At 41.5% G+C, this 12,788-nt stretch overlaps 1 protein-coding gene across 1 annotated transcript in view; it reads left to right on the top strand.

The window, feature by feature from the left end:
• The window catches only part of FAT4 (FAT atypical cadherin 4), a 151,213-nt gene that overhangs the window by 109,107 nt on the left and 29,318 nt on the right, over positions 1 to 12,788 (top strand). Inside the window, 3 exon segments of the mRNA XM_056325024.1 lie at positions 445 to 625; positions 4,949 to 5,199; positions 8,113 to 12,462. Coding sequence (XP_056180999.1) covers positions 445 to 625; positions 4,949 to 5,199; positions 8,113 to 12,462 — 4,782 coding nt within the window.

Raw genomic sequence — 12,788 nt, 5'->3', positions numbered from 1 at the left:
GTTCTGCGGATAAATAAATTGAGGGCTGGAGTCTTCACGGCTGTCAGTTTGCCACCTTTGAATGTCTTCTTTTAGAGAAATAGGAAAGTCAACCGCATGCTCAAATTAGTCCTAATTGTTACAGGAAGACTTCTGAGTGGTTCCAAGACCATCTTTTTCCACTGAGCTTGTATTACAAGATATTTCTGGAATTAGATGGAGCAAGAAAAAGAACAACTTTTTTTTTTTTTTTTTTTTTTCTTTCACAGCTTGTACATTATGTTAAGGTGCCTTTGAAACAAACCTTTGAAACAAATCTGACCCTGTCCTGTACGTTGAATTGGCTTTCTTGCTCTGTGAACTGTGACATGTTCAAGTGCTAGGCTTTAAATTAGGGATGGCAGACTTTGGATTAGCATGGTGGTATTTGTAACCTCTAGCATTTTGTATCCCACTTTCCTGCAGGATCTCCTGCCCTCACTGGCACTGGAACCATTGCTGTCACGGTGGATGATGTCAATGACAATGTCCCCACATTTGCCTTTAACGTATATTCTGCCACTGTATCGGAGGATGCTCCTACGGGGACAGATATTTTGCTTGTAAATTCCTCAGATGCTGATGCTTCTACAAATGCTGTTATTAGGTAGGTCATTTACTGTTGCTACATGTAATATTGCCTCATAACTTGCCTGAAGATTTTTTTTCCCCCGTGTCCATCACCAACATGCCATAAAACTGTAAGACACAAAAGGACGGCTGCACCTGTATAGCTAACTTATTTCGGCAAATTTGGGGTTTTTTGTTGTTTATAGGCTTTTAGAATTATGTTAAGGACAAATAAAGCTGCAGTGTCATTTTAGGTTTTTACTAAGTGAAAAGCAAATGAGTTTAACTTGCCTCTGAGTGCAATTTTTTATAGACTAGATTTATATTTCTCAATAAGCATAGATGAATTTGAAATTATTTTTTTTAAAAAAAAAGAAGAAAGGCTGAAACTATAAATAGTGTCTTAAATGGATTAAGCACTTCAGCTTGCAGTCTTTATATATAGGTCTTCTGCATAAAGGAATACGGTATTAGCTGTGAATGATCATCATTACTAGCTGCCATCAGCTTGTGTAGCCTTTGTTGGAAAGGCTTTTGCCTGTTATTTAGTATAGCTTTTAGAGTCGAGGACATGTAAGGAAGGATATAGTTAACAGGTATAATACCGATCTTTTAAAAGTATTCCTGAAGCTAGAAACCATTGTTCCTGGAGGCTGGCAGGCTTCTTAAATACTAATTGAAGGAGCTTTCAGGCTTCTTAAATACTAATTGAAGAAGCCTTCAGGAAGGGATTGGTGGGGAAGAGGAAGATGTAGTTTTCAAACATCATTAACAGATTTGCTACAAAAGCTGACTTGGAGGCAGAGTTATTTTTTTTTTCCCCTTACTAACGTTTAAATGAAACCGCTCACCCTAAAATAAGTGAAGTTGGTCTAGTCATAAACTTGATTTTTAAGCTAGGCAAATCTGGAAATCAGTATCACTCTCTTGCATAAAAAAATGTCCAAAGTTGTGGATGGTATTAATTTTGTGAAAGCATACATACATTTGGGGAAAGATTCAGTACTTTATTTGAGACCTTAAATGGTTTTTCAAACCTAACTGTAGTTTACATGACTGCTTATGCAGACTTGGATGCATTTATAGTCAATTAGCCAGGCAGGTACAGTATCACCCAGCATGGACGCTGCAGACCACTGTCAACAGCAAACACTGCCTGCCTTGCTGCCGCATTCACATCTTCTCGTGTAGTAAGCAATTTTCACTGAAAGCCAACATATTCCTTGGGTAAATTCATGATCAGTTTTATGATCATTAGCAACAGTTAATGTCTTCAGTTTAGAATACAAAGTGCACAAGGCAAGGCTTAAAGTTTGTCCCATTCAGAAAACCAGTAAAAAGTTAGAATTTGGCATTTTTGCTTTAAATGCCAGTGGTTTGCAGAGCTCAGTTGATGCAACTTAACTGGGCACTGGTCTAAACACTGGCCATTCCCAGTTTCACAGACAAGAGTAATGAAGATGTTGAGTGGCAGTGACAAGCAGAAGATTATCCACTGAGGACTGATGCATTGCGAATGGAACACAAAGCAGATTTGTATAAGTTATTAATTGGAAGGACACGTAGGTAATCTCATCACATTTACACTGCAAACACCTATATCTCTGTTTCCAAACTCACAGAACAGGATATAAAAGTAATTTCTTTATTTACTTGTGTTAGTTCACCTCAGTTCATTCTTCAAAGTGCTTAAGAATATCACTGTGGTTGTTCTTTTTTTTTTTAAAAAAAAAGGAAGTAAAATAACCCAGAAGTATGTTATGGCAAAGCAAGTTTGTATGAAATGCTGTAATATTTTCTTTCCAACTAGCTACAAGCCAAAAATAGAAACTTGATGTTTTGGCATCTTTAAATATTTGAAAAGCATCCAGAATTACCATTTATTTAATTGTGAAACAATGAAGCTTTTAATTCTATTCACTCTTACTGTAAGAAACTATTTCTGGCAAGCTCTCTTAGAAAAAAGAATTCCATACAAAGCATGAATTATTGCAATGATTGCATCCCATATTCAGAAATTATCAGTGCTCTGGAGTTTCTTTAGTGTGGGTGAATTGCTTTAATATCTCTGCCATTAGCCTTTGTCATTCACTCAGTGCCTCATAGTAGAATAGTTGATGATGTTGGTTTTTTTTCTTTGTAAGTAGCTATTTAAAAATTGTTTTCAGGGTTTGTTTTTAGACTCAGCAACATACTTCGTTTTTCTTGGACAGAATTTGTCCAGATTCAGCATTGAGAGTAATGTAACTCTTAAAATATAACTGGTATTATGAAACTGGCAAAAGCCAGAAGGACCAGAACACATAAGGTCTTCTTATCAGAGGTGCTGAGCACTCAGAACTCCCTTTCAGTCTTGTTAGATCCTGTTTTGAAATCAAACCTTAGGTTTCCAAAGATGATATGTAAAATCCTCTGCTAAAATTTTCATGTAAAGTCAAAAAATGGACTGTGTTATGCAAGAAGCAAACAATATTCTGCAAAACTGTAACGTGTCCTGATGTGCAGGGTCTTTTTCTCTTACTTCTGGTGATAACCTGTGAAGTCATTAAAGGAGGCTGATGAAGTTGTTAAAGGCAATGAGCGCTTGAGTGGCCTTGTTAAAAGATAGCATAGGTAAGAGGGGTCAGCACAGACTAGTCAAAAGGCCAGGTTTTAAGCACTTCAGTCAAATTCCTTTTGTGTCAGTTGTCACCATTAAAGTTTCAGGGGTGTTTGGGGTTTTGTTTTTGGCTTGTGCTTGGAAATTTTCAGTAACAATGCTGAGGCACGCTTAACATTGTCCAGTTGGTTTGTGTGCAGTTGTGCTCAGATATAACTCAGAATATCCTATGGCAAATGTAATTTGTCTTTATCCTCTTTTTTTTTTTTTTAAAAAAAAAAAAAGTTTTCATAGCATCTTTCCAATGCTAAAGCTTGAGGTGGAAATACAGAAGAGAAAGTCTGTGTCTTCTGCAACACCTCACACAGGGTTAAAACATTGCAAATCACAGATGAAATTTGCTCATGCTGCTCGTATTTAGGGAGATTTAACTGCTGCTTTAGGCTTTGTGCATATTCTTTCCACCCTAGATGCACATTGCTGTGGCTGGAGGATAATTACATATGGCCATCATATTATATCATAATTAAGCAATTAAAGTCTGCTCATGGCATTCTGTAGAGATTAATGACTGAACAGGAGAAGTTGCCACAGCTTATTACGCAGGCTGGCTATCAGTCCTCTAGGTAAAGCTTCTGGCCAGTGTTATTATTTCTGTCATAACCTGCTCTGATTTTAAAAGGCGAAGATAGGAACATTACTCTCTTTCATAAAAGCCATTTTCTTCTGAATCTTTTATAGAACCATAGACCTCAAAAAAAGCTGCTGCTGCGCTGTACCAGGCTTCTCTGAAAGAACCATGCTAATCACAGCTGTGCTGGTTTTGGTCGGGGTTATAATATGGGATATGGAAATAGTTCATTTTAGCCAGGTTTTGTTTTGTTTTGTAGAAAACCCGTTATCTGTATTAACTAAAAATGTAATATTAACCAATTGCCTTTAAAAATATGGCCCAGTGCTTCACGTTTCTTTGAGATCCGTTCTGTATGAACACAAGCTGGGTGAGCATTGGAAGAGAGAGGGGCGAGTTCACTGTGCTAATAAGCCAGAGGTAGCTCATATGATGCACTGCAGTAAGCACACGATCAGTTCTTATCAAATCACATTTTTGCACACACTCAACAGATGTGTGCAGGTACGTATACACCAATCAAGGGTGAAATTCTGGTCCCAATTATCCTGTTAACGTAGCTCCGTTAACGTGGCTACTAATTTGCTATGTTACTGTAGATTAACATTGAAGTCTTGAATGGCAAAACTTAGCTCAGGATCAGCAAACAATATGAGTTATACATCCTCATATTATTTTGTAAAATTTTCATCCTTTTATTTCAGAAAATAGTATTTTTTTCTGATTATTCTGCAGATTCAGGTAACAGCTATGTCAGCTTCTTGGAATAGCACTTAATGCATTAGCCCAGGGAAATCGGTACTAGAGGATGTCTCCAGCAGGCAATTTTGGGGGTATGGCCACCTGTACTTCCAAATGTACTAAGGTTCAGTCTGCTTCTCATCTATTAGAAATCTATCTGCGTTAAGCAACTACGCTTGGAAATCCTCAGAAATGTCATTTATGACAGGTCTCAAAATATGGAAGAGAAAAAATGTGAACACAGATGGACAGTTAGACAAAAATCCGTGTGCTGATACCCATCGGCATGGTGGTCTGAAGTGTATAGAAAATTGTTATTATCTTAAGACAGCAGGCTGCCTTATGAAATGCTAATCAAATTTTTGTTCCTTGTTTTTTCTTTCAAACAGCTATAGGCTTACCGGTGGCAATTCGCAATTCACAATCAACCCATCAACAGGACAAATCATCACCAGTGCTCTCCTCGATCGAGAGGCAAGAGAGAACTACACTTTGGTGGTGGTGGCAAGTGATGGGGGCTTCCCCAGGGCTCTCTCCAGTTCCACCAGCGTGCTTGTCTCCGTCGCCGATGTGAATGACAACCCGCCCAAATTTCAACACCACCCCTATGTCACCCATGTCCCATCACCTACCACTTCAGGTAACCTGATCAGTAGCAGTGCTTGGAGTACTTCAGACTGCACAAGCATCTTAATGAAAATGCAAAGCTGTGTCACAAGAAATGTTTCTGAAATGTTCCTCTGCAGCTGTTTTCCAGGTTTCGTTATCTTCATGTTGCATGCGAATGAATAATGGCGAGGGTCAATATATCACCTGCAATTTAGCAATGTGTGTGGTTTTTTTTTTTAGTTTGTTCCTTCCATCCAAATTCAATTCTTTTCCTGCAGTTATGTAAAGAAGACATAGTCTAAATGAGCACCCACTCAAACAAGTTACTAAACTATTTTGCCAGAGTCAAGAGGGCAATGGCCTCTTTTTTTCCCTCTGAAAGTCTCCCCCTGCATGTAGATTTTCTTTTTCCAGACTGAAGAATTCTTAAAGAGGATTTTGTAAACCTCTTCCAAAAAGGCCATATCTACATCAGACGTTAATGGTGTTGCCTTTCCTTGAGCCAAGTAGTGAAGTAAAATAAAATAAAATAAAATAAAAGTCAAGCAGCAAGCTTCCTTTTGTGGAACCTACACCCAAATTAAAATGACTTCACTCAATGTAGGAGCTAATTCCTGATTCAGTTTATATTCAAACAAGCTTGGTAAATAAATACATTAGAATTAGGTAAGTTCAAAATACTAATATTTTTTTTATTTGCAGAATTGGCATTGCAAAGGGTAAGAAAGCAGAACGTGGGCATTTGCATGTTGATGGAGAGAATTTACTGAGAGATTCTGCTATTTTGAGATGTATTTTCTTTTAATGGACTAATACCAGGACCTCCACTATCTCAAAACAGTAAAAGGATTTTATATGATCACTGTATTACCACAGATTCACCAAACTGCAGTCAGAGTGGTTGGCTGTGGAAGTTGGCAACGCTGTGTGTTTTCAGATGCATACACATACATGGAAATGTGATGCCTATAGAAAGGTTTCCAAGACAAGTGGTTTACAAAACAATTTTTTCTTTTAGAAAGAAAAAAAAAAAAAAGGGCTTATTTCCATGTTTTGAGTTTTCTCTCTAAATTATAAACAATTGCAAATACTTCTCCTTTTTATGGAAGAATGAATCTGTTTACATTTCTGCCATGTTTCCAGAACAGCGTTATGAAATTATTTTATTATTGCATTGGTGAATCTTTGTGTATTCTGGCCAGGGCACAGTGCCTTTGTGCAGTTGTTTTTGGAGTGCTTCTTTAAATGCTTTTAATGAGGAGTGCACACAGGTTTAACTCATGTTTTCTGGCAATATCTTCTTGGGTGCTTTTTGTTTGAAACCCGTTATAGCTAAAAACATATAGAACAGCTAAGCTATGTTTGCTCTGGTTCTAACTTAGCAAAAACCTAGGGATGCATGTGCTTTTGTATTTGCAGCTTCCACAGTTGATAGTCACTGTTGTTTAAAAGGAAATGTCAGTATCTTTTCACATTATTTTGAAAGGCTGTTGACAATGATGTTACTAGCAGGCATGACATCCATTAAAAAAAAACAAAAAAACCCAAACAACAACTTTATTGCAGTCCAATGTAGCATCTGACAATTCCAAGAAAAAGAACAAACCCTCATAACATGATCAAGACTTTTGCTTTTATTCCAATCACAGAATATCTAGTGTACATTTTGAAATAAAAAGCTTAATTTCTTTGTTATTTTTTAATCAAGTTTAAAAGGGGGAGTTACTAGTAATAATAATAATAATAATAATAATATAGTTTAACTGAAGTAAAAATCTTAATTTTTTTCCTGTCCCATTTCTCACAGGGGTTTGAATACTGTTCTTATCTAAATATGCCATGCCCTGGAGTACAAATCATTGCACATGACAAACGGTGACATGAAGTACAGCTTTAAGGGGATGCTGTCAAAGTCATTCCTGCCTGTAAATGATTTTGCCTTAAGAGGTCGAAAACAACATGACTTTTATACAGAAGTGGGTATTTTCTAAATTTCAGTACCAGTGAAACATCAACAGAGTGTTCTGCAAATCAGTTGGACAGTGTCAAATTTGAAAGACGTGCCGTGCATTAGATCTGTAAAGTTGGTACAAAAGAGCACCCTGCATTCTCCTTGCAGATATAGAAGATGATGCAAATGGTGTCCCTATAGTTAAACTTGTATGCAAAGCATAAATTCAAAAGACCTGAAACATAGTATATTCATGTTATTGCACTAGTGTGCAATAGTTTTCTACATGATTTTACTCTGTCTCAGAGGATCAGCATGCTTTTAAAAACGTAGTCCCCATTAGTTACTGTCCTCAAAATACTTTTACAAAATCAGAAGCAAGGAGCTGTTAGGGATGAAGGAGCAGCATCTAGGGAATAGGAGGAAAAGGGGCTGCAAGGGAAGTTGGGTGTGTAGGGTAAATGTCCATGAATGCTGCCTGTTCATTTACATAACCTTAATAGTTGTTGAATTCCAGGTGGGTTTGGGTTGTTTTGTTTGGGGGGTTTTTTTGGTTTTGTTTTTGTTTTTTTACATGGATAATAAACTATGAGTAATTTAATAAAATCAAAATAACATTTAATATTATTAGATTTATGGCTTTCATAATGTGAATGTTCTAGAAATGGGATGGTAGACTTGCAAACACTTGCAGGTCCATTTTCCAGTGCAGATGAGTGTGCAGCCACTGACATCTTGTACATGCATTTCTCTGAATGCAGTGACCTACTTTTTAAACCCAGACTTTTTGGCTGTGTGCGTGTCTTGCAGGCTCATAAACTCACTTACCCCTTGTTGAACTTACCATCTTGTGAAAAAAGCAGTTCATTTTCAGTGCAGCCTAAGGAAGAGCGTACTGCTGCAAGACATGCTTCTGAGCGAAAAGCTGGTATCATGTTTCCCGCAATCGGTGCATTCATTAAAGAACCGCCCTAACTTTCTCCTCTGTTTCAGGCTCATTCGTGTTCGCTGTGACTGTCACCGATGCAGATGCCGGCTCCAACGCTGAGCTCCATTATTCACTTGTGGGGAAAAACTCCGAGAAATTCCACATTGATCCAGCGAGGGGGGCGATCCTGGCTGCAAACCCACTGGCAGGAGAGTCCGAAGTCACCATTTCTGTTCATGTTAGGGACGGCGGCCGGTACCCCAAGACAGACTCTACAACTGTCACCGTGAGGTTTGTGAACAGAGCAGAATTTCCTCGTGTTCAAGCAGATCAGGAGACCTTCACATTTCCTGAAAACCAAGCAGTCGGTACGCTTGTCACCACCGTCTCTGGATCTTCAGCCAGAGGAGGCTCCTTGTCTTACTACATCGCCAGTGGTAACCTGGGCAGCACCTTCCTGGTGGACCAGGTGACAGGACAGCTTTCTGTTGGGCGGGCTTTAGATTTTGAAGCCATACAGAAATACGTGGTTTGGATCGAGGCCAGAGATACAGGCTTTCCTCCCTTTTCCTCGTATAAGAAACTGGAAGTGACGGTGATAGATGTCAATGATAACGCGCCAGAGTTTAAGCAAGATCCCTTCATTGCAGAAATAGTGGAGAACCTGTCCCCACGGAAGATACTGACGGTGGCTGCAGTCGACAGGGACAGTGGTCTAAATGGACAGCTAAATTACGAAATAATCGAGGGCAATACAGAAAATAGTTTCAGTATCAATCGAGCCACTGGTGAGATCAGAAGCATCAGGCCCTTGGACAGGGAGAAATTGTCTCGATACACACTAACCATAAAAGCTTCGGATAAAGGCACCCCGCTCCAGAGCACAACCGTCAAAGTTATCATTAATATTTTAGATGAAAATGACAATGCTCCAAGGTTTTCCCAGATATTCAGTGCCTCCGTGCCTGAAAATGCACCTCTGGGTTTTACAGTAACCCAAGTCACAACGTCAGATGAAGACATTGGGGTGAACGCGGTCAGCAGGTACTCCATAAGGGATACAAGTCTCCCATTCACCATAAATCCCAGCACCGGGGACATCACCATCAGCAGACCATTAAACAGGGAGGACACAGACCGCTACAGGATCAGGGTCTCTGCGCATGACTCTGGGTGGACAGTGAGCACGGATGTCACCATATTTGTCATGGATGTCAATGACAACGCCCCACGATTTACAAAGCCATCCTATTACCTGGAGTGTCCCGAGCTTCCTGGGATTGGGTTGAAGGTCAGCCAGGTTTCAGCCACCGATCCCGATGAAGGGTCAAACGGTCAAGTCTTCTACTTCATAAAATCCCAGTCTGAGTTCTTCCGAATTAATGCGACCACAGGGGAAATTTTCAACAAGCAGTATTTAAGGTACCAGAACTCCAGCGGTTCAAGCAATGTCAACATTAATAGGCACAGCTTCATCGTTACTTCTTCAGACCGCGGTAGTCCTCCGTTAATGAGCGAGACAACCGTCACCATTAACATAGTAGACAGCAACGACAACGCACCACTGTTCCTCGCTCATAAATATTTTACTCCTGTTACTAAGAATGTGAGGGTCGGCACAAACTTAATTAAAGTTACTGCGGTGGATGACAAAGACTTTGGCTTGAATTCTGAAGTGGAGTACTTTATATCTGATGAAAGCAAAACTAATAAGTTCAGACTGGACAGGAGTACAGGCTGGATTTCTGTGTCATCTTCACTAATGGCTGATTTGAACAGAAACTTTCTGTTTAAAGTGAAAGCAAAAGATAAAGGTAATCCTCCACTCTCCTCCGAGGTAGCTGTTGAAATAGTAGTAACAGAGGAAAATTACCATACACCTGAGTTTTCTCAAAGCCGCATGAGTGTTACTGTCCCAGAGAGTCACTCTGTTGGTACAGTGGTCCGGACGGTTTCAGCCAGAGACAGAGATGCCGCTATGAACGGGTTAATCAGATATAATATTTCCTCTGGAAATGAGGCTGGTATCTTTGCTATTAATACAACTACCGGTACACTGACACTAGCAAAACCACTTGATTTTGAGTTATGCCAAAAGCATGAGCTAGTTGTTACCGCCACGGATGGAGGATGGGTGGCCAGAACAGGCTACTGCAGTGTCACTGTTAATGTCATTGATGTGAATGATAATTCTCCAGCATTCAGCCCTGAGGACTACTTTCCCAACGTGTTAGAAAATGCCCCCAGTGGGACAACTGTTATTTGTTTAAATGCCACTGATGCTGACTCTGGACCTAACGCTGTGGTTGCATATGCTATTCAGTCCTCAGATAGCGACCTCTTTGTCATTGACCCCAATACAGGAACGATCACCACCCAGGGCTTTTTAGATTATGAAACAAAACAAAGTTACCATTTAACAGTCAAGGCTTTTAATGTTCCAGATGAAGAGAGGTGCAGCTTTGCTAGTGTCAACATCCAGTTAGAAGGGACAAATGAATATGTGCCCCGTTTTGTGTCCAAGCTTTATTATTTTGAGGTTTCTGAGGCAGCCTCCAAAGGTACTGTTGTAGGAGAAGTTTTTGCAAGTGATCGTGATATGGGAACTGATGGAGAAGTCCACTACCTTATCTTTGGCAGCAGCAGAAAGAAAGGCTTCCAGATAGATGAGAAAAGCGGCCAGATCTACGTTTCAGGACCTCTCGACAGAGAAAAAGAAGAACGAATCTCTTTGAAAGTCCTAGCAAAAAATTTTGGGAGCATTCGCGGAGCAGATATAGATGAAGTGACTGTTAATATCACTATACTGGATGCCAACGATCCTCCTGTTTTTACCTTAGGAACCTACAATATACGAATCAGCGAGGGCGTTCCTCCAGGCACCCATGTGACATTTGTGAGTGCCTTTGATTCAGATTCTGTACCGAGCTGGAGCCGGTTTTCTTACTTCATTGGGTCTGGCAATGACAACAGCGCCTTTTCCATCAACCCACAGACAGGACAGGTGACGGTCACTGCAGAGCTGGATCGAGAAACATTGCCTGTGTACAACCTGTCTGTGCTGGCCATCGACTCGGGAACGCCGTCTGCTACAGGAAGCGCCTCTTTATTGGTCACTTTGGAAGATATCAATGACAATGGCCCTACCTTGTCCACCAGCCAAGGAGAAGTGATGGAGAACAACCGCGCGGGAACTCTTGTGATGACGCTTCAGTCATCTGATCCTGATCTGCCTCCAAACCAAGGTCCCTTTACGTATTACTTGCTCAGCACTGGCCCAGCAACCAGCTACTTCAGCCTTAGCACCGCTGGCGTGCTGACAACGACGAGAGAGATTGACAGGGAGCAAATCAGTGATTTCTACCTGTCAGTGATTACAAGAGACTCTGGTGTTCCTCAGATGTCTTCCACAGGAACTGTGCAGATCAGGGTAATAGATCAAAACGACAACCCGTCTCAGCCCAGAACAGTAGAAATCTTTGTTCACTACTATGGCAACCTCTTCCCAGGTGGAATTTTGGGCAATGTAAAGCCACAGGATCCAGATGTCCTAGACAGCTTCCAGTGCTCCCTCACCTCAGGAGTTGCTAGCCTCTTCAGCATTCCCGGGGGTACCTGCGACCTGCACTCGCAGGCAAGGTCCACGGATGGCACATTTGACCTGGCCGTCCTCAGCAATGACGGGTTGCACGGTGCCGTCACCAGCAGCGTCCGGATTTTCTTCACAGGCTTCAGCAACGCCACCATTGACAACAGCATCCTCCTCCGCCTGAGTGCCCACAGCGTGCGGGATTTCCTGACAAATCACTATCTCCACTTCTTACGCATCGCCAGCTCCCAGCTGACGGGGCTCGGCACTGCCGTCCAGCTTTATGGGCTGTACGAGGAGAGCAACCACACCTTCCTAATGGCGGCTGTCAAACGTGGCAACAACCAGTACGTGAATCCCAGTGGCGTGGCCACCTTCTTTGAGAGCATTAAAGATGTCCTCTTCCGCCAGAGCGGGGTGCGGATCGAGGCCGTGGACCACGACTGGTGCCTGCAGAGCCCCTGCCAGAATGGAGGGAGCTGCCTGAGGAGGTTGGCGGTGAGCCCGGCTCTGAAGAGCCGCGAGAGTGTCCCCGTCATTATCGTGGCCAACGAGCCCCTCCGGCCCTTCGTGTGCAGGTGCATGCCAGGGTACGATGGGAATCTGTGCGAAACGGACATCAATGAGTGCCTGCCTTCCCCCTGCCACAACGACGGGACTTGCCACAACTTGGTGGGGGGCTTCTCGTGCAGTTGCCCAGAGGGCTTCACTGGCATGGCCTGTGAGAGGGACATCAACGAGTGCCTTTGCAACCCGTGCAAAAACGGCGCTGCCTGCCAGAATTTCCCAGGAAGCTTCAACTGTGTTTGTAAAACTGGGTATACAGGTATGCTTTTACTTCTTGTGTAGATGGAGGAGGGCAGAAACGTGCCTTTTTAGTGCAAGACTGTATGAAGATGAGCATCCCCGATAGGTGAAGAGGTCATACCCAATGTGGTATTCGTAGTTGTGAAAACTCAGAAGACCAGGTGCCCCGCGGTATTATTTCGTTTCAGCTCTGTCCTCAGGCAAGTCGCACTTACCTGATTTGCATTAGAACAGAAAGACTTTCAAAAAGAGGTATTTTAATTTATTAAATATGTAGGAACCGTTTCCAGTGCTTAATTTTTCTGTTCGTGTTACTGTAATGCATTTCGCGGTAGCATTTCAGGT

Source organism: Falco biarmicus, chromosome 1 (assembly GCF_023638135.1).
Source record: "Falco biarmicus isolate bFalBia1 chromosome 1, bFalBia1.pri, whole genome shotgun sequence".
In the NCBI taxonomy this organism is placed as follows: Eukaryota; Metazoa; Chordata; class Aves; order Falconiformes; family Falconidae; genus Falco; species Falco biarmicus.
This window is presented reverse-complemented; position numbering and strand designations above follow the sequence as displayed.